This window comes from Neophocaena asiaeorientalis, unplaced genomic scaffold (assembly GCF_003031525.2).
Source record: "Neophocaena asiaeorientalis asiaeorientalis breed wild unplaced genomic scaffold, Neophocaena_asiaeorientalis_V1.1 scaffold221, whole genome shotgun sequence".
NCBI classification, from domain to species: domain Eukaryota; kingdom Metazoa; phylum Chordata; class Mammalia; order Artiodactyla; family Phocoenidae; genus Neophocaena; species Neophocaena asiaeorientalis.
The window spans coordinates 1,510,624-1,531,955 of record NW_020173766.1 but is presented as its reverse complement, the minus strand read 5'-3'; the positions used below and the strand labels follow the sequence as shown (position 1 = coordinate 1,531,955).

Genomic DNA, 21,332 nt, shown 5'->3' with positions numbered 1-21,332 from the left:
ACCATATATTCTTTATCTTTAAGAAAAATATTTACAAACTGAGTCTTTTTCATATCTTTTTATTTTTAGTTCATCCCTATTTGCTTTGGATATTTTTTTTTTTTGCCTGCGTTGGGTCTTCGTTGCTGCGTGTGGGATTTCTCTCATTGCGGCGAGTGGGGGCTATGCTTCGTTGTGGCGCACAGGCTTCTCATTGTCGTGGCTTCTCTTGTTGTGGAGCACAGGCTCTAGGTGCGCTGGCTTCAGTAGTTGGAGCACACGGGCTCAGTAGTTGTGGCACACGGGCTTAATTGTTCCGTGGCATGTAGGATCTTCCTGAACCAGAGCTCGAACCCGTGTTCCCTGCATTGGCAGGTGGATTCTTAACCACGGCGCCACCAGAGAAGTCCCAATCATTAATGTCTAATTGATGTTTTAATCTCTGATTCGTTTTTCAACCTCAGATGCAATACTATGGATTATTTTAGGTGTATTTTCTTTATTATGGTCTGTTTTATTAAATTGGTATTAAATTTATCATCTACAGGCTGACTTTTGTATATTGATGTATGGCCTGCAACTGTGCTGAGCTCGTTTATTAGCTCTAATAGTTTTTTTGTGGATTCCTTGGGGTTATCCATGTATAAGATCATGTCATCTGCAGATAGGGATAGTTTTACACCTGTGGGTTGACTTTTAAATCATAAGTTGCAGTCTTGTAAAATTTTACCTCTTTTGAGTCATTTTCTCTTATGTTCCTTTTAATGATGAACTAGGAGTAGTTTCTGGTACATTTTCACAAGATCATTCAGCCAGTCTTTGTATTTCATTAATTTAATAGCATGTGTTTCATATTTTTCCAGTGGTTATTGAAAATGCTTTTCCCACCTGGGAACACAGAATTTGAGCAGGAACAGTTTTTAGTTGTGAGGAGTTTGGGCATGTCTGTTTTGTAGCATAGTTTGAATACCTGTGGGATGGTTCTAATATATCCATTGATGGTGCATCACCTGGAAGGTCAGGGAAAGTTTCCTGACTGCTTACGGTTGAGGATGCTTAATGTTGTGCCTTTCATTTCCTCTGTGCAATTGTGTTTGGTATTATCTTTGTGAAAACTCACCTTTGGACAAGGGTTTGTAGAAACTGAGGAGTCAGCAAAGCTAGCCGATATTTACTTCCATTTACTTCTTCCTAGCCAGTCAGAAGTCCAGAGAGAAGAGATAGAAAAGCATCAGCTAATGCTCGAAAGAGGAAACATTCACCTTCCCCTCCACCTCCCACACCCACAGAATCCCGGAAGAAGAGCGGGAAGAAAGGGTAAGAACTGCAGCATGATTCAGAAGGCACTGAAACAGACTAAAGAACTTTGCAGATTTTTACATTTACATTGGACGTTTGTCTTACTTTGACTTGGTTGGAAGTCTTTGCTTTGATAGCTCGTCTTGTTATGGGATGTTATCTTATGGGCATCTTATGTCAATTTTATACATTTCTATCTCTGAATAGAACGTTTTTTCTGTATCAGTGTTTGTATTGAGAAGTGTGGCTGGTAAGGAATTTAAGAAATTATATTCACAAGAGTTACTGTCTTTCTCCAGTTTTACCACCTGTCCCATACATGATCCAAATGACTTATAGAGGAGTTGAACCTCTGTCTGCTCCATATTCTGCAAATTGCAGCAGTGTAGTGCCTTATTCAGTAAGTCACGTTTGTACTTAGTGAATCTTGCTTGAGTAGAGATTTTAGTTTCTATTGAATAGGTTGTTGTGAGGATTAAGTGAGACTTTAAAGACCTTGCACAGTGCCTGGCCTGAAGTAGATGCCTATAAATGGTAGACAGTAAATAATAATTTTATGATTATGTACTAAGTAGATAGTTAATAATTTCAGGGTTGTCTAGCTCAAAACATATTTTAGACTTTTTTTTTGATGTGGACCATTTTTAAAGTCTTTATTGAATTTGTTACAATATTGCTTCTGTTTTATGTCTTTGGTTTTTTTGGTGGGAAGGCACGTGGGATCCTAGCTCCCCTACTAAGGATTGAACCCACACCCCCTGCATTGGAAGGCGAAATCTTAACCGCTGGGCCACCAGGGAAGTCCCTCAAAATATATTTTGAGCATTTTTTCAGAGATTATAGTTTAGTTTTAGCCTGACAGTTTGCAAAATTTATTCTTTTCATATGGTAGTAAATTTGTCGACTTTCTGGCTGTTGTCAAGTAGATCTTTACAGTGCAGTCATCTTCTCTCCATCAGCTTCCTTTTGTGACATTCTTCTCTAGCCAAATTTGCCTTTTGTCGCCCAGAACATGCCTTGAATCACGTTATTTCTTGAAGGGTAAGGTTACTTGAAGCATTCTTAACCATGCATAGAAGCTTTTAGGGAAGTTAAGAAACTCTTATTTAGTTTTATAAATAATATTAATGAGTCAGTTACAGTTATAAAAAGATTTTTGTTTTTTTATCAAGTCACATGTACTGTGACATAAAAATTAAAAGAACAAAATAGGTTTTTCTTGGGGATTATTGAGGGTAACCTTATCTCTTAAACTTGCATTCTGAAACTTACTGTTGATGTTTAGAGATTTCAGAGCTACCTGAGATCCTTGTAAAGAATATCATAACAACTTTTCCAAATGTTTCCCGGACTGAAATCGATGTGCTACTCTCCCCTTTATGGGCTAAGATGGGCTGCCAGGACATGAGTGGTCACAGACTCAAAATGTGATGTCTGGGATGCTCACAGTGGTGGCATTTAGCCTCTACTCTGAGTATAATACCCACCAAATTTAGTTTCCCAAAATAAATGTATGCGCGTCCTTTAATTGAATGCATCTGCCTTCTAATGAGCAGGACTTTGCTCATTTAAGTCTCCCCTTAGAATAGTCTATTTAACTAAAACATCTTGAAACCTGTTTTCCTAACATTTGTTTTATTCATCTTCCCTGAATCTTTTTTTCATTTTGAAGTATTTTACCTCCTTGCCACCTTTAGTTTCATAGGCTTAAAAAAAAATTGTCATGTAATTTTTATTAAACAAATTTTTTTACTCTGTATACCTTATTCTAACCTATGCCAACATGTTATCCCTCTAAAAAGAGAATTTGGAGCGTTCTCTCAGCAGTGTGAGGACTCAGCAAGCTCTTTCTCCATTCTGCCTCCCTTGTCGGTGTATTCTAGATTACTACCCCAAAACGGGAAATTTTTTTCTTAAGCTTTTACTCATCATCCTGAAACATTGCCAACTTTTTAGTAAATTGTTACAGTTCTCTTTGTCTGAGTTGTATTTTTGTGGTCCTTGTATTCATTTCTTTGTATTGGTACACATCACATTATATGAGGTAGTTAATGATTTCTGTCCTGAATTCCCTGTAATTCCTCAAGGTAAGGAATCATTCCATTCTTGTTTAAACTTTAATATGCTTTCTGGCATGTGTTAGTTTTTTTTTTGGTTTTCTTTTTGTTTTTTTGCGGTACGCGGGCCTCTCACCGTTGTGGCCTCTCCCGTTGTGGAGCACAGGCTCCGGACGCGCAGGCTCAGTGGCCATGGCTTACGGGCCTAGCCGCTCCGCGGCATGTGGGATCTTCCCGGACCGGGGCACAAACCCGTGCCCCCTGCATTGGCAGGCGGACTCTCAACCACTGCGCCACCAGGGAAACCCTGGCATGTGTTAGTTTTAAAAATGAATGTTGATTTGATTGAATTCAGGTGGTGAAAGAACAATGGCAATTTTTACAAAATACAAAAGTTAGTACTGTCCTAAGTGATTTTACTTTGCAGTTCCTGATGTTTGAATGATACAAAGAGCCAGGAAAATACAGAAAACCAAAGAAATCCAAAAAGCAGTTATTTGTATATATCTTTGAGAAAATTTCTTATGTAAGTGATTCTTTATGATCTGAGATAAAATATGTGCTGTATTTCTGTAGGAGATGTTTTTTTATTACACTAAGCACCTTTTAGGGTACTGTCTGCAAATTTGTATTGCAGAATTTCTGTGGTCATTTCTTGTGCCTTAAAAGTTTTCTTTTCCTTTTGACTGGTTAGATGTAATTTGGGGAATGTATCTAATTTTTTTGATTTCTGTTTGTCTTTTAAAGTGATTCTGAACGTAGATTCTCTAACAGTGTTGTTAAAGCCTCTGAAATTGTTTGCTGTAACTAGCTATCGTCAGTCTTGTTTGTGATTTTGTATCTTTTATGTTGTAGCCAAGCTAGTCTTTATGGGAAGCGGAGAAGTCAGAAAGAGGAAGATGAGCAAGAAGATCTTACCAAGGACATGGAAGACCCAACACCTGTACCCAACATAGAGGAGGTGGTTCTTCCAAAAAATGGTTTGTATCCTTTTGCCTAGACTATGAGAGTGTTAGATGTGATTTAATTATTCTCAGCGGTGCCATGGGATGATTCACTTCTTGCTCTGTGTCTCCAGTTCTTAACTTTCAAATATTAATAGATTACCCCTTGAAGGTTAACGTATGTGAAATTCCCTGTTTTCCTGTCTTTTGGTATACTTTTGCTATTTATTGGGAAAACACACTGTGATCAAAAAGTTCTCAAAATTTAGTAATGCTTTAAAGTTAATGGTTTTAAAATCCCAACAGAATCAATATACGTATGGAAAAATGGAGTATGTATCTATGCACAATTCAACCTATTTAAATCAGTTATTGGGAGGCAGATGTTAGACCTTTTTAACTGTGATTGTGGATTTGTCTGTTTGTCCCTTTATTCCTGTTAAATTTTTTTCTTCCTGTATTTTCTTGTACTTTGAAGCTCTGCTGTTTAAGGGCATATACATCTAGATCATCGTTGTTCTTCTGATGAATTGAGGCTTGTATCATGTCTCTAGGTGCCATGTTAGTGCTTGTCTTGAAATCTAAGTTCTCTGATAATAATAAAGCCTAATCTCACCACATCCTTTTCATTAAATTTCTATGTTTTATTAGTCCCCACTGAACTTAAGACTTCAGCAGTCCTATAAATTATTTCTTACATTTTATGTTTTCAATTTGTACCTCTCTGGCATTCTTTTACTTTCACTCTAATTATGTAAAGCATTGCTTTTAAACATCAATTTGTGGAGACTTAGTTCTTTCCCCCAATATACACATTTTCTGTTTTTTTTTTCAATTCCCCACATTTTCTGTTTTTAATTGGAGTATGTAGTCCACTTAAATGTAACATAATTATCTATATGGTTGGGTTTAAGTCTACAGTCATGCTGTTTTTTTCCCATTTGTCCCTCTCATTTCCTCTTTAGCTTTTAGTGTTCTATTCTAGCCCCTCGCTATTTTCTTTTCTTTTCGAACTTACATGGTTTCTTTTATATATAGCCTGGTTTTGGTTTTTTGTGGGTTTTTTGGCCATGCAGCGCAGCATGTGGGATCCCAGTTTCCCAACCAGGGATCAAACCCATGCCCCCTGCATTGGAAGAGCAGTCTTAACCACTGGACCACCAAGGAAGTCCCTATATATAGCATAGTTTTAAACTTCACAGAGCATAAAAGTCACCGTTTTAAAGTATATTTTAATCACTCCAGTGGTTTTTAGTAAACTCACTACGTTGTGCAGTCATCACCACTGTCTTACTTCCAGATGTTTTCATCTCTTATGAAAAGAAACCCTGTACTTATTAGGAGTTAGTCCAAATTATTCCCTTTCCCCATGTGTTGGCAACCACTATACTACTTCCTGTCTATGGATTTTCTTGTTCTCTATTTGCTTTTTAGCTATATTTTTCTTAGTGGTTGCTCTAGGTATTACAGTATATAATATATCCTTAATTTATCAAATCGATTTAGAATCATTGTTGTCTAGTTGAGATAAAAATGTATGAAATTTACCATAATATAATCTAACCTATGCCCTCTCCTGTCTTGTAATGTTTTCATGTATTTTACTTTGATGTGTGTTGTAATCCCTACATTTTTCTTTTTTGTTCTTTTTTAAGTAGTCATTTGTATTTTTAAGAAATGAAAAATACAGTCATCTATAATGTTATATGAGTTTCTAAAAATCACTGTGTTATACAAAATTGGGCAGTAAAAACCACACAAATATATTTTAAAGGTCATATAGAAGAGAACATTCACAAAGGCAGTCAAAAGAATAATTTTAAATAAAAACTATGAAGGTGGTGATAGTCCTAAGAGATAACCATCTAAAACTGGGAAGCTGTAATAATTAATGTAGTATGGTTTAGACGCAAGAATGGCTGCATTCATCAGTGGAATAGAATGGCCAGTTCAGGGACTTCTCTGGTCATCCAGTGGTAAAGAATCCGCCTTCCAATGCGGGTACACGGGTTCTATCCCTGGTTGGGGAACTAAGGTCCCACGTGCTGTGGGGCAACTGAGCCCATGCACCTCAACTAGAGAGCCCCAGTGCTGCAAACTACAGAGCCCATGCATCCTGGAGCTCAAGCACAACTACAGAGCCCACGCACCCTGGAGCTGGCACGCCACAACTAGAGAGAAGCCCTTGTGCTGCAACGAAGAGCCTTTGTGCCTGCAATGAAAGATCCTGCATGCTGCAACAAAGACCCAACACAGCCAAAAAAAGAAAAAATAGAATGGGAAATTCAAATGTAGATCTATATTTGTGAATAAATTTAAATTATTATGAATTTAGCAACACAAATAAATGGGAAAAGATCAGACTGTTCCACAAGTCCTGTAAATTTTAGTATTTTTCTTTGTATCGTATATAAGAATTTAAACTTCAGGTGGATTAAAGTGCTCAATTTAAGAACAAAACTGTAGGGACTTCCCTGGTTGTGCAGTGGTTAAGAATCCGCCTGCCAATGCAGGCAACACGGGTTCAAGCCCTGGTCCAGGAAGCTCCCACATGCCGCGGAGCAGCTAAGCCCACGTGCCACAACTACTGAGCCTGCACTCTAGAGCCTGCGAGCCACAACTACTGAGCGCGTGTGCCACAACTACTGAAGCCCGCGTGCCTAGAGCCCGTGCTCCGCAACAAGAGAAGCCACCGCAATGAGAAGCCCGCACACTGCAACGAAGAGTATCCCCCACTCACCGCAACTAGAGAAAGCCCACGTGCAGCAATGAAGACCCAGTGTGGCCCCTGACACAGCCAAAAAATAAATAAATTAATTAGTTTAATAAAATAAAAACAAAACTATAAAAGTAAATTTCCAAATACTAATGTACTTTAAACAAGTGTTAGTCTTAGAGAAAATATTCATTACCCATTTAACAAACAAAGAATTAAAACCCTAAATATGTATAAAGATTCTTAAACTTTATGGAATAAAGGACAAAGTATTATGTACTAGTAATTTTATTATAAATCCTGGGATCAATAAATGTATGAAAAGATGCTTAATCTCACATAACCAAGGATATGTAAATCATTAAAGTAACTTTTCATCCATGTGATTTCCAAAACTTAGAAAGTAGATGATCCCCAAAGTACAACTGTTCTGAGGAAGTGAGTACTCTCAGATGCTATTGATGGAAGTATAAATTGATGAAGGCATTTAACACAATTTGGCTATATCTATTAAATTTAAAAAACTGTACAATAACAGTTTTAATTTCATAATCCATATTAATTACATGCATGCATAAATATAAGTATAAAAGAATGTTGATTACCCAGTAATGAAAAATTGAAAATAAATAAAGTTTCCATTGATATAGGGCTAGTTACCTCATGATCCACTCATGGACACACAGTGTCTATTAAAAATGAAAGAGATGTAACTAAAAATACATGGAAAGATCACACAGGCGCACTGTTACAAAAGTAGAAACCTAAGTACAGAAGTGGAGTGCTAAGGAAATAAGCACAGTATGATAACTTTATATCTGTAAGATTTAAAAACCCTCAGAATGTTTTGAAGTCCACATAGATGTATAAAAGGTATTGGTTCTCCCTCAGTTTGTCTGTCTTATTAATGGCACAGAAATGGGAATCCACAAGTGCACAAAAAAACACAAAAAATATTTCTGATAAAGTGGTTGAAAGGTTCTTTTCAGGGTTTTCTCTCTGTATTGTTATTTCTGTATTGTTTGCTTTTATGATGAAAAAGATTGCTACTTGTTTAATTAATTACAGAATATTGTCTGTTACATTAAGTGTTAATGTTTCTCAGCTGGGCTTGCGGTTTTTACATGAAGGTGAGTAGGTTTTACACAAGGGTAAGTACTGAATGATGGTGGGGATGCAGTGAGAGTCGTGTATTTTTTAATCTTCTATTCTGTTTTCTTAAAAACAAATTGAACTTTCCCCCTAAAACATAATTCTTTTTTTTTTTCTTTCTAGTAAACCCAAAGAAAGATAGTGAAAATACACCTGTTAAAGGAGGAACTGTAGCAGATCTAGGTAAAAATCAGAAAATCTATACAGATTTGTCTCTTGAATATGTCAGCTCCCTTGATAATCCTTTCTTTACTGAGAGATTTCAGTTGCTATGCTTTCTAGCACAGATATTATCTATGGCTATGTTAGTACCGTTGTTATTTAGTTTGCTACCATATTAGGAAATTTAATTTCTTTTTTTTTTTTAAATAAATTTATTTATTTTTGGCTGTGTTGGGTCTTCGTTTCTGTGCGAGGGCTTTCTCTAGTTGTGGCAAGTGGGGGCCACTCTTCATCGCAGTGCGCGGGCCTCTCACTGTCGTGGCCTCTCTTGTTGTGGAGCACAGGCTCCAGACACGCAGGCTCAGTAGTTGTGGCTCACGGGCCCAGTTGCTCCGCGGCATGTGGTATCTTCCCAGACCAGAGCTCGAACCCGTGTCCCCTGCATTGGCAGGCAGATTCTCAACCACTGTGCCCCCAGGGAAGCCCAGGAAATTTAATTTCTTATGATCCACTCTCTCCATTCTTACTGGTCTGCCTCTCTCAGAGCGTAATGTTTTCCTGCAAACTAGCAAAGGTGGTAATATATCTAAATCAGAATATCTGAGTTTTAAAGAAACAGTTATAATTAGAGCACTTTTTTTTTTTTTTTTTGCGGTACACGGGCCTCTCACTGTTGTGGCCTCTGCCGTTGCGGGGCACAGGCTCCGGACGCGCAGGCTCAGCGGCCATGGCCCACAGGCCCAGCCGCTCTGCGGCATCTTCCCAGACCGGGGCACGAACCCGTGTCCCCTGCATCGGCAGGCAGACTCTCAACCACTGTGCCACCAGGGAAGCCCTAGAGCACTTTTAATAATCTGCCTGAAGTATTTGTTTCACAACATGTGCAAATTGATTTTGTGTCTTCAGAACAAGAATCTGTTGACTGTTAATACTTTGTAAGCCAACAGAAACTTTCCTTGGGCCTTCCCTGATGGTCCAGTGGTTAAGACTCCTCTGTGCTCCCAATGCAGGAGGCCTGGGTTTGATTCCTGGTCAGGGAACTAGTTCCCAGATGTATGCCACAACTAAGAGTTCGCATGCTGCAGCTAAGAGCCCGCATGCCGCAACTAAGACCCGGTGCAGCCAAATAAGTAAATATTTTAAAAAAGAGAAAATTTCCTTAACAGGATAAAATGAGAGTCACATCATCCTTTTACTGTATTTTCCAGTTATAGAGTACACTTTCACAAGTAAGGTCTAATTCTTGGATGTGCTTTGAGGGTAGTTACTTGTTCCAGTTTTTAAAAGTAAGGATAGTTTTAAACATCTTTGTTCCTGAAAGTTATATATATAATCTCATTTACTTTCTTCATTTGTAAAAATCAAAGGGGATCCTTGTGTTTTCAGTATATATTAAATTTATGAATTGATGGGATTTTAGACCTAATAGGGATTTTCAAGATCCCCTTATGTGGAAAATGAGACTTGTATTTCACTGTGTCCTAGTCAAGTGAATTCTGTATTTCAGATAAACTGCTGTGATTCTTGATGGCAGACATGAGTGGGTGTTTGGGAGAGTTTTTCTACTTCATTTCACTAAATACATCTTGCTTTTTCTGGCATAAAGCCTGTCATTGTACATCAGTGGATGATTCTATTTTTGGTTAAGTTGAAAGTAAAGCAGAAAATTGTCTTGATGACAGTTTATATAAAGGTGGTGTTAGGTCAACAAAATAAACAAAAAAAGAGATACTGTCAAAATCCTTCTATCGTAATTGTTTTTAACATTATTAATAGAATATGGATCTTTAGTAACTAGTAGTAATTTTCATTTTCCATAAGTTTATGTCACCTATTCTACAACCATCACTTATCCACTGAATCAAAGGCCAAGAAAGCAAAAACTAACTATAAACAGTCTTTTGTTTTATATCTTAATAATGTGAAAGGGTAAAATATTGTTAAGACTTGAATACTCTTCACTGGGACAATTTGTTAAATAGAATGATAGTTTATATTTTTAAAGTTATATCCCGAAAAAGAATAATTCTGTAGTTTTACGGGAGTGGACAATTGTCTTTTTAAAAGTGATGTGACTATTAGAGTATTTTTGTCATAGATTTTATCAGAGGAGTCAAATTGAAGCCAATTGTAGGAAAAGGATGGGGTTCCAACTGGATTAAAAGTTTTAGTGCTGGGTATAGGAGATCTTCCCATTGTATTTGTGAACAAATTGAGGTCTCAATCAGGAGTGCTGTGGCTGTGGATGCTGCTGACCATAGCTGGAGAGTTTGGCTCTTTGGAATTTGAAATTGTTGTCCTGGCCTTTCATCCAGGGACCAACAGGCTTCCCATGTATCATTTAAACATCTGACTTTCTGCATTGGCTATAACCTGAACCATGCCAAGGGTGACTTGATCCATCAACTGAGAATTATTGTTCAGAGTTGTTTGTTTTTTAACTGATCTGTATTTTGCCTTACATGCCACTGAGCCAAGTATACCCAGTCATTTCTTTCTTTTAAATCTCTGGAAGGTCAAGATTCAGGGGCTGAGGTGAGAGTGTATTTGCCCACATCTAGAAGGAGAAAGAGAGCATTTATTGAGTATTACCATCTAGAAGTCAGAATGAAGGATGCTCCTCCTACTTTTGTATTATCAGAAGTCTGTTTCCATTGGGTACCAAACTCCTTCAGGAATGAAAATCTGTTAAACTAAAATGAAATAGTATAAGTTGACCAGAGAGAGTGCAATCATTGTATTGTACTACCCCCATTTAGTGAGAAGTTGATTATCCTTTGGTTTACTAAGACCTGAAGGACAAAAAGTTCATTTTTGACGGCCTTACCCAGAATTCTTTGTTAGTCACTTCCTAAGAAAAAAATAGTCCCTCTGCAGAGTTGGATGACTCAATGTTGGTAGTGCTGTAACTTAACCTCACGTCTGCTTTTAGCGGATGTTTGTTTCTAATTTACAAATCAAGGAACAGGGTCCATCTTTATGTTACGTGAGTACCTGTCAGGTGTCATGCTACATATGTTTGCGTTCCTCCATAAAACCATGTTAGCCCCGATTCATTGATTAGGAAATAGAGACTGGAGGGGTTCAGTAACGTTCCTAAGTGTACAGCTGTTAAGTGGGAGAGCACAGATTCAGATCCAGAACTGTCTATCTGTGGTGCTAGTGCTTTGTATCATTGCACTCTGCTCTTGTGTCCCGCACATTTTTCTCAGCTTCTATTCATGCTCACAGTTTTGTGAAGTCATGGGGTACATCTGTGCCTGAGGTTCTTTGATTTGGCTTCTTCCTCTCTATGGAATGCTTGCTTTATCCTTCTCTCAGGTTGCAGCTTAAATATCACCTTCTCAGGGAGGATTTTCCTCTATATTTGCTCTGAAGGATCCACCCACCCAATTCCTCTCTAAAATGTATTATTTTGTTTTTAGTCTCTGTATAGCAGTTTTCTTTTTTGAACATCATTATTGGAGTATAATTGCTTTACAATGGTGTGTTAGCTTCTGCCTTGTGACAAAGTGAATCAGCTATACATACACACACATCCCCATATCTCTTCCCTCTTGTCTCTCCCACCCTCCCCATCCCACCACTCTAGGCGGTCACAAAGCACCGAGCTGATCTTCCTGTGCCATGCGGCGGCCCCCCACCAGCTATCTGTTTTACATTTGGTAGTGTATATATGTCCACGCCACTCTCCCACCTCGTCCAAGCTGACCCCTCCCCCTCCCCATATCCCCAAGTCCACTCTCTAGTACATCTGCATCTCCATTCCCGTCCTGCCCCCAGGCTCTTCATGACCACCGTTTTTCCCTTTCTTAGATTTCATACATATGTGTTAGCACACGCCATTTGTTTTTCTCTCTCTGACTTACTTCACTCTGTATGACAGACTCCAGGCCCATCCATCTCACCACAAACAACTCAGTTTTGTTTCTTTTTATGGCCGAGCAGTACTCTACTGTATATATGTGCTACATCCCCTCCATCCATTCATCTATCGATGGACACCTAGGTTGCCTCCATGTCCTGGCTACCGTAAACAGAGCTGCAGTGAACACTGTGGTACACGACTCCCTTCGAACCGTGGTTTTCTCAGGGTATCTGCTCAGTAGTGGGACCGCTGGGTCGTATGGTAGCTTTATTTTTAGTTTTTTTTTTAATTTTAATTTTTTTTTTTGCGGTACGCGGGCCTCTCACTGTTGTGGCCTCTCCCGTTGCGGAGCACAGGCTCCGGACGCACAGGCTCAGCGGCCATGGCTCACAGAGCCAGCCTCTCCGCGGCATGTGGGATCTTCCCGGACCGGGGCGCGAACCCGTGTTCCCTGCATCGGCAGGCGGACTCTCAACCACTGCGCCACCAGGGAAGCCCTATTTTTAGTTTTTTAAGGAACCTCCATACTGTTCTCCATAGTGGCTGCATCAGTTTACATTCCCACCAACAGTGCAAGAGGGTTCCCTTTTCTCCACACCCTCTCCAGCATTCATTGTTTGTAGATTTTTTGATGATAGCCACTCTGACAGGTGTGAGATGGTATCTCATTGTAGTTTTGGTTTGCATTTCTCTAATGATTAATGATGTTGAGCATTCTTTCATGTGTTTGTTGGCAATCTGCATATCTTCTTTGGAGAAATGTCTACCCAGGTCTTCTGCCCATTTTTGGATTGGGTTGTTTGCCTTTTTGATACTGAGCTGCATGAGCTGCTTTTAAATTTCAGAGATTAATCCTTTGTCAGTTGCTTCATTTGCAAATATTTTCTCCCGTTCTGAGGGTTGTCTTTTTGTCCTGTCTATGGTTTCCTTTGCTGTGCAAAAGCTTCTAAGCTTCATTAGGTCCCATTTGTTTATTTTTGTTTTCATTTCCGTCTCTCTAGGAGGTGGGTCAAAAAGGATCCTGCTGTGATCCATGTCACGGAGTGTTCCGCCTATTCCTTCCTTTAAGTATTTAACAGTGTCTGGCCTTACATTTAGGTCTTCAATCCATTCTGAGTTTATTTTTGTGTATGGTGTTAGGGAGTGTTCCAATTTCATTCCTCCATGTGTAGCTGTCCAGTTTTCCCAGCACCACTCACCGAAGAGGCTGTCTTTTCTCCACTGTACACTCCCACCTCCTTTATCAAAGATAAGGTGGCCATATGTGCGTGGCTTTACCTCTGGGCCCTCCATCCTGCTCCACCGATCTACACCTCTGTTTTTGTGCCACCACCACACTGCCTTGACCACCGTAGCTCTGCAGCACAGTCTGAAGTCAGGAAACCCGACTCCCCCAGCTCTGCCTTTCTTTCTCAAGATTGCTTTGGCTATTTGGGGTCTCCCGTGCCTCCATACAAACCATGAGATCTGTGAAAAGTGCCAGTGGTAGTTTGATAGGGACTGCACCGAATCTGTAGATTGCCCTGGGCAGTATATTCACCCTCACAACGTTGATTCTTCCAATCCAAGAACATGGCATACCTCTCCATCTACCTGCATCATCTCCAATTTCTCTCATCAGTGTCTCATAATTTTCTGCATACAGGTCCTTCGTCTCCCAAGGTAGGCTTACTGCCAGATATTTCATTCTTTTTGTTGCAATAGTAAATGGGAGTGTTTTCTCAATATCACCTTCAGATTCCCCGTTATTAGTGTTTAGGAATGCAAGAGACTTTTGTGCATCAATTCTGCATCCTACTACTTTACCAGATTCACCAATCAGCTCCAGTAGTCTTCTGATAGCATCTCCAGGATTCTCTATGTATAGTATCATGTCATCTGTAAACAGCGACAGCTTCACTTCTTCTTTTCCAATTTGGATTCCTTTTATTTCTTTTTCTTCTCTGATTGCTGTGGCTAAAACCTCCAAAACTATGTTGAATAATAGTGGTGAGAGTGGGCAACCTTGTCTTGTTCCTGATCTTAGTGGAAGTGGTTTCAGTTTTTCACCATTGAGGACATTGTTGGCTGTGGGTTTGTCACCCATGGCCTTTATTATGTTGAGATAAGTTCCCTCTATGCCTACTTTCTGCAGGGTTTTTTATCATAAATGGGTGTTGAATTTTGTTGAAAGCTTTCTCTGCATCTATTGAGATGATCATGTGGTTTTTCTCCTTCAATTTGTTAATATGGTGTATCACGTTGGTTGATTTGTGTATATTGAAGAATCCTTGCATTCCTGGGATAAACCCCACCTAATCATGGTGTATGATCCTTCTAATGTGCTGTTGGATTCTGTTTGCCAGTATTTTGTGGAGGATTCTTGCATCTATGTTCATCAGAGCTATTGGCCTGTAGTTTTCTTTCTTTGTGACATCCTTGTCTGGTTTTGGTATCAGAGTGATGGTGGCCTCATAGAATGAGCTCAGGAGTGTTCCTCCCTCTGTGTATAGCAGTTTTCAACATTTGATATCTTATTGTTTGTTTATTTTCTCTTCCATCTCCTGCCACTCTTAACTGGAATATAAACTCCATAAAGACAGGGACTTTTTCTTGTTCATCATTGTGTCTTTAGCATTTTTTTAAAAAATTAATTAATTTATTTGTTTATTTTATTTATTTTTGGCTGCACTGGGTCTTCGTTGCTGCATGTGGGCTTTTCTCTAGTTGCAGCAAGTAGAGGCTACACTTTGTTGTGGTGTGTGGGCTTATTGCTGTGGCTTCTCTTGTTGCGGAGCATGGGCTATAGGTGCATGGGCTTCAGTAGTCGTGGCACGTGGGCTCAGTAGTTGTGGCTCACAGGCTGTAGAGCGCAGGCTCAGTAGTTGTGACTCACAGGCTTAGTTGGTCTGCGACATGTGGGATCTTCCTGGACCAGGGCTCAAACCCATGTCTCCTGCATTGGCAGGCAGATGCTTAACCACTGGGCCACCAGGGAAGCCCGTGTCCTTAGCACTTGAACGGTGGCTGGTGCATAAAATTTAGTTAAGTGTTTGAAGGCTGGTTCTTTATAACCTGTTAAAATACTACTCATCTTCTTACATCCTCTAAAGTAGGGGTTGGCAAACTTTTCTAAAAAGGACCAGATAGTAAATATTTTAGGCATTTTTGGCTATAAGGTCTAAGTTACAACTAGTCAGCTTTGCCATTGTAATGCAAATACAGCCATTCATAATATATAAACAAATGATCATGGCTTATTCCAATAAAACTTTTATTTATAGACACCAAAATTTGAATTTCAGTTAATTTTTGGTATGTCATGATATATTTATTCTTCTATTGATTTTCTCTTTAACCATGTAAAAATTAAAAAAATCATTCTTCACTTGCAGGTATGATAGGAATCCCCAAGACCATCCCCAGGTTTGGAGATTCTCTAGAAGGACTGATGGAACTCAGCATATAGTTGTACTCACGGCTGACATATATCACAGCAACATAGGAAGCATGAACAGATCATAAGGGGAAATAACAGACAGAGTCTGGGTGCAGGCTTCCTTACGCTCTCTCCCTTACGTGAGGGATTGCACAGAGTGCGCTCTTCCCACAGCAACACACATGCAGTGTTTCCATCTAGGGAAGCTTGTTTGAGAGTCTAAGATCAGTGTTTTTACTGGCAATGTAGGGTACCCTCTGCCTAACACATACCAGAATTTCAGGCTGCAGAAGTTTATCATAAGCTGCGTTGTGCATAGTCTAGGCACAGCGAACCACCCTTCTTTTCAGTTAACTATTGACTAGGAACACACTGAGAGTCAATTTCCCAGATTCCATACAAAAACAGGCAGTGGGCCTGATTTAGCTTGTAGGCTATAGATCCTGACCCCTGTCTAAGCCGTTTATTTAATGCTTTTCAAATAGCAGATTCTTGGAAATATTTGTTTGAAGGAATAATGAAAAAAAATGGCTTCCTTGTGTTCTCTTTAATCTTTACAGTGCCTTAGTCACTGCCAAGGGTCATAATAATTATATAAAAAATAAAATGTTATAGAAACTTAATCATGTAATTATTTGTGTGGTAACCTCTTACCTTTTCCACCATGGCACTTTTACTTTTCACTATGGAAATCAGCTGCTTAGTTTAAATTATACATGGATTTGCCTTTGTTCTTTTGCAACACTAGCATTTAGGTCCTGTAGTCCCCTATCCTCAGAAGGTATTAACACTCTTGCCAGGACTTTGTCTGTAGGGATTGATTATCACCTCCTTCTCTACTCCTCATTCTTTACTCATTTCCTCTGGGATCCGAAATGTCATTACTTTGTTTCACTAAACCTCTGGAGGCAAGAGCCCAAACCAAGTTCCTTACCTATTATTAAGTAAGATCATGACTAAGATTGTAACCCAAGTAGTATTTAATTTTAAGTTCCCTATTGTTGGAGAATTTTAATGATTTGTGCTTTGAATTTTTACTCACCTCTATGCTTCTGTGTACAATTCTAATTTACTGAATTATTCAAGGTAAATTAGCTTTAATAATGCTCTGTTTCTTTCCTTTTCTCTGGCGAGTATCAGTTCCTTAAATCTTAAGGTTTCCAGGTAATCGAGAGAGCATTTACCTGTTAAATGAATTACGTGTTTTGATTTTGCAGATGAGCAGGATGAAGAAACAGTCACAACAGGAGGAAAGGTAATGATTTAGTTAGGCCTGGTGCAACAGTAACTGTAGGGGTCCTGTGTATCGAGCAGTAGAAACACTGATTTGGAAGTTTCCTTAGAAATATTCTGTTTTGAGGTCCTTCTGATTTTTTAATTTCTTTTTAACACATGCCCAAAATAGTCTGTCTTTCTTGACCCACCCCCCAAATTTTATCAAGAGGAATTTGCCATTTTCCCAGGTAGTATTCCTCATATGCTATAGTTTCTGGTTCCATTTCTCTCCTGGTTGCAAGTTAATCATCAGAGCTGCACAGTATTCCAGGTGAGCAGGGACCATGCCTTGCTTTGATTTTCTCACTCCTATTTCTATTAGTGTAGCCCCAGTGCACAACTGATGTAGCCTTTGATCATACTCTTCACCTTTTTTGAGCCTTAAAGTCAGCTACTTCCTGTTTCATCAATTTTGCTGTGGAGACATGTCAATAATTAGGCTGTAGGATGGTGTTGGATTTTAGGCAAGGTTTTATTTCTCTTTTTAAATAAATGGCACCTTGTTTATTCAGGTTGTCATCTCTAACTGTGTTAAGATGTGTAACTAATCCTTAATCTCCTTGAAATAACTTACTTAATGCTGAAAATGGTTAGTTCTTTTTTTTTCTTTTTCAGTGAGTCAGAGAACTTCCCCCATAGTGACACTTGTTGTTTTGTACACAGTCATGAAATGAAAATATTCATGACAGGATTTCAAGGAAAAGTATTTCAAGAAACTCTACTACAGATGGCTCTTTAGCTGAACTGTTCTTATGATCTTTTTCTTTAAAATCAAACTTCTTTATTCAAAGAGCTACTCATAAACATTTATGAATATTACATTTGTAAAAAGACATCATCTTTTAGAGTAGAAAGTATTGGATGGCAATAAAGGAGACCAAAATAGAAAACCAAGGAATTACCCCCCCCTTTTTTTATGCCAAGGGTGGGAGTACTTTTGAAACTATGGACAAGTCTGTTATGTAACTTAAACCTAAGATGGTTAGAGGTGGTTACTCTAACACCAGTCCCATGATATCATCCTGCTTCTTTCCTCACTGAGATGATTAAACTGTACACTGTCAGCTTTTATTCATTTCAATACCAGCCTCTCCCTAGTTTTCCTGAATAAAGAAAATTTTCTGAATTGAATCACATTGAATTTGTAGAACCTATGCCACAAGAACAAATTAACGATGAGCATAGATTTTGCTAGCTTCCCTGGTTTGGGAAATAAAATTCCTTACCTTTGTCATCAATATTAACACATTTGTTTCAACATCATTTAAGTAACAACCACAGTTTCCTTGATGATTTCATACATTTAAAAAAATTTTTGATATTCATTAAACTTAAGGAAACTACTGTCTTAAGTTTCTAGCAGTAGCTAGATCCTCACCTAAAGTAATATAACACAGGAAATTTAGGTTGATTTAAGTTAAAGGTAAAATTAAACTATGGAACCTTTGTAAAAGAATATGATGCAAAATTTGACTGGTTTCTTAACAGAAAAGAATTTTATAAGATTAAAAACAGTAAAAACACCACAGATAAAAGGTTGATAGAACTCTACACAATTTGAAAATATCTGAATGTTAATAAGCTTATTTCCTGTAGTATTCTTTGTGAAAATGTTTAATCTGAAGTTAATTATGAAGAATCATTGTGATAAATAGAGATTGGTAGATGCTCTACAAGCTGTCTGGTCTGGATTCTTCAAGAATTTTAATGTCATAAAATCTCCCCCCAAAAGGAGGCAGGGGTTAAAGGAGACTAAGGAGACATGAATATCATATATAATATGGACTCCTTGATCAGGTTCTGTATTGAGGAGAAAAATCTGTAAAGGACATTTATGGGACACTTGGATCCCCTTGAATGTGTTAGATAATATTATTTGAAAGTAATTATTACTGGGGGAATTCCCTGGTGGTCCAGTGGTTCGGACTCCGTGCTGTCACTGCTGTGGGCCTCGGTCGGGGAACTAATATCCCACATGCAGCCAAAAAAAAAAATGTAATTATTACTGTTTACTGGTAGCATAAAAAAACGTTCTTGTGTTTTGACCTAAAGCAGGGCTTTTTGAAATTATTGTATTAGCAAAACCAGGTTTTTAGGTGGAATCATTTGCAAAACCTACATAAATGTGATAAAAGTCAGAACTAATTTTCAGCAGTAAGAGTGGTTAAGAGTGTAGGCCCTCTAGCTGCACTTTCTGGAGTTTTATCCTGTTTATGTCTTGTTAGCTCTGTGCATCATTTTCTCATCCACAAAAGAGATAATAAACAGCACCTGCTGTTATCGTGAGGAATAAGTGAGATATTGCACATATCGCTGTTGGCAGATACTTAGTACTCAATCTTTGGGATTGGGGAAAGCTTATCATTATGTCTCAGTGTCCTTGTGTTACCTCCTTATAAATTGAGAACTAGTAATTTAGATTTGTGATTCGAGGATTAGGTAAAACTAGACAAATAAGTAGCAGGCTATTGTGGAAAAGGTTTTGGGCTTTCTATGAGTTGATTCCCTCATCTGTAAAAAGGAGGAAAAAAATATGCTATCTCATCTGGACATCTTGTGAAGGTACCTTAAAAACTGTGAAAGGCTATTTTTACTTGAAATTTGTTTTCCTGGTCCTTGAAATTGGATCAGCTAGCTGCATTTTCTGTAACCTGCTATTAGAAATTTGAAAGCTATTCCATATCTCTCTGTAGTTCTCTTTCTCTGAATTTTGGCTTCTTTTCTACAGGAAGATGAAGATCCTGGCAAAGGTGATCAGAGTCGGTCAGTTGACCCTGGTGAAGATAATGTGACAGAGCAGACCAATCACATTATTATTCCTAGCTATGCATCGTGGTTTGATTATAACTGGTGAGTAGGTTGCTTACATCTGTGAACATGGTAATTAGGAGTGGGAAAACTTTCCTTGAAATTATATTGTGCTCAGGACTTCCCTGGTGGCACAGTGGTTAAGAATCCGCCTGCCAATGCAGGGGACACGGGTTCGAGCCCTGGTCTGGGGAGATCCCACATGCCGTGGAGCAGCTAAGCCCGTGCATCACAACTACTGAGCCTGCGCTCTAGAGCCCACGAGCCACAACTACTGAGCCCACGCGTTGCAACTGCTGAAGCCCGCGTGCTTAGAGCCTGTGCTCCGCAACAAGAGAAGCCACCTCATTGACAAGCCCGCGCACCGCAATGAAGAGTAGCCCCCGCTCGCCACAACTAGAGAAAGCCTGCACGCGGCAACGAAGACCCAACACAGCCAAAAATAAATTTATTTTAAAAATAGTGCTCTTCTGCCCAGGTCCCCTCATCAGTAATCACTGTCACACTGGATGAAGGGGGATGGAAAGTTATTTTATTTTAACTTTGGAATGTGTTCTTTTGGTTGTTTTACTTGGGGATAGAAACTATTATGTTGTAATTTAGGATTATAAAATTTTGTAAACTTGAACCTGACTCATTTGGAGTCAGTTTTAGTTCAGACAGGCAAATGCTTGAGTATTTAATAATTATAAAATATTGATGTTCATTATATGATTTTTAAACATTATGGAAATTTTAAAGAAAAATTCATCTTAGTACCCAATAATGGCTTCATGTTAATCGGAAACAGGAGCCCTTTCTTGTATAAACCCTGGCATGTAAAAGAGTTCAGGAAAACAACCTCTTCAGCACCCTCCCTGTCATTTACCACAGCCACTGTGGCACCTTTGGAACATGGCTGGAAATAAATGGAGATGTACATATCTTACTAATTGATTACTTATGAAATCTAACTTTCACGTCAGGCTGATTTTTGTTGGACAGTTTTTTATTTTTAAATGTATGAACCAGAACTCCAAATAGATGTTAGTTTCTTTAAGGTACTTTCATTGGAAGGCTATATATTTAGTCTAGTGATGCTGCCCTTACAATCTCGTGGTCCTGTGCTTATATATATATCTCTCTTTTAAAACCAACTTAAAAGAATAGGGTGGATGGTCCATTTGAGTCATAGCTTATTTTTGTCTAAAACCACAAGGTATGGCCTCTACTATTGAGACTTTTCAGCATACTTTTTTTTTTTTTTTTTTGCGGTACGCGGGCCTCTCACTGTTGTGGCCTCTCCCGTTGCGGAGCACTCCGGACGCGCAGGCTCAGCTGCCATGGCTCATGGGCCCAGCCGCTCCGCGGCATGTGGGATCTTCCCAGACCGAGGCACGAACCCGTGTCCCCTGCATCGGCAGGCGGACTCTCAACCACTGCGCCACCAGGGAGGCCCCCCAGCATACTTTTTAAAACTAACTCTGAATGCTGTTCCTCATTGTTTTGAATAAGTAGAAGCTGAAACAGAATAAGTATATTGCTTTTCTTTGAAGGTCAGTCTTCATTACATTGATTATTATGTTAAATTACTTTGATATTTGGAAGTTTCATTATTGTTATTTGTAGTTGCAGAGTAAGATTCAGAATGGCTTGAGAAGCTAGCATTTTCCCC

General features: G+C 38.9%; 1 protein-coding gene across 3 annotated transcripts in view; it reads left to right on the top strand.

Moving 5' to 3' along the window:
- The window catches only part of SMARCC1 (SWI/SNF related BAF chromatin remodeling complex subunit C1), a 176,019-nt gene that overhangs the window by 62,723 nt on the left and 91,964 nt on the right, over window positions 1–21,332 (top strand). For all 3 annotated transcript variants that reach the window (XM_024751452.1, XM_024751454.1, XM_024751453.1), the window contains 5 exons: window positions 1,175–1,296; window positions 4,191–4,315; window positions 8,271–8,330; window positions 16,813–16,850; window positions 19,599–19,720. In XM_024751452.1, the coding sequence (XP_024607220.1) occupies window positions 1,175–1,296; window positions 4,191–4,315; window positions 8,271–8,330; window positions 16,813–16,850; window positions 19,599–19,720 (467 nt within the window). The remainder of the gene's footprint in view (window positions 1–1,174; window positions 1,297–4,190; window positions 4,316–8,270; window positions 8,331–16,812; window positions 16,851–19,598; window positions 19,721–21,332) is intronic.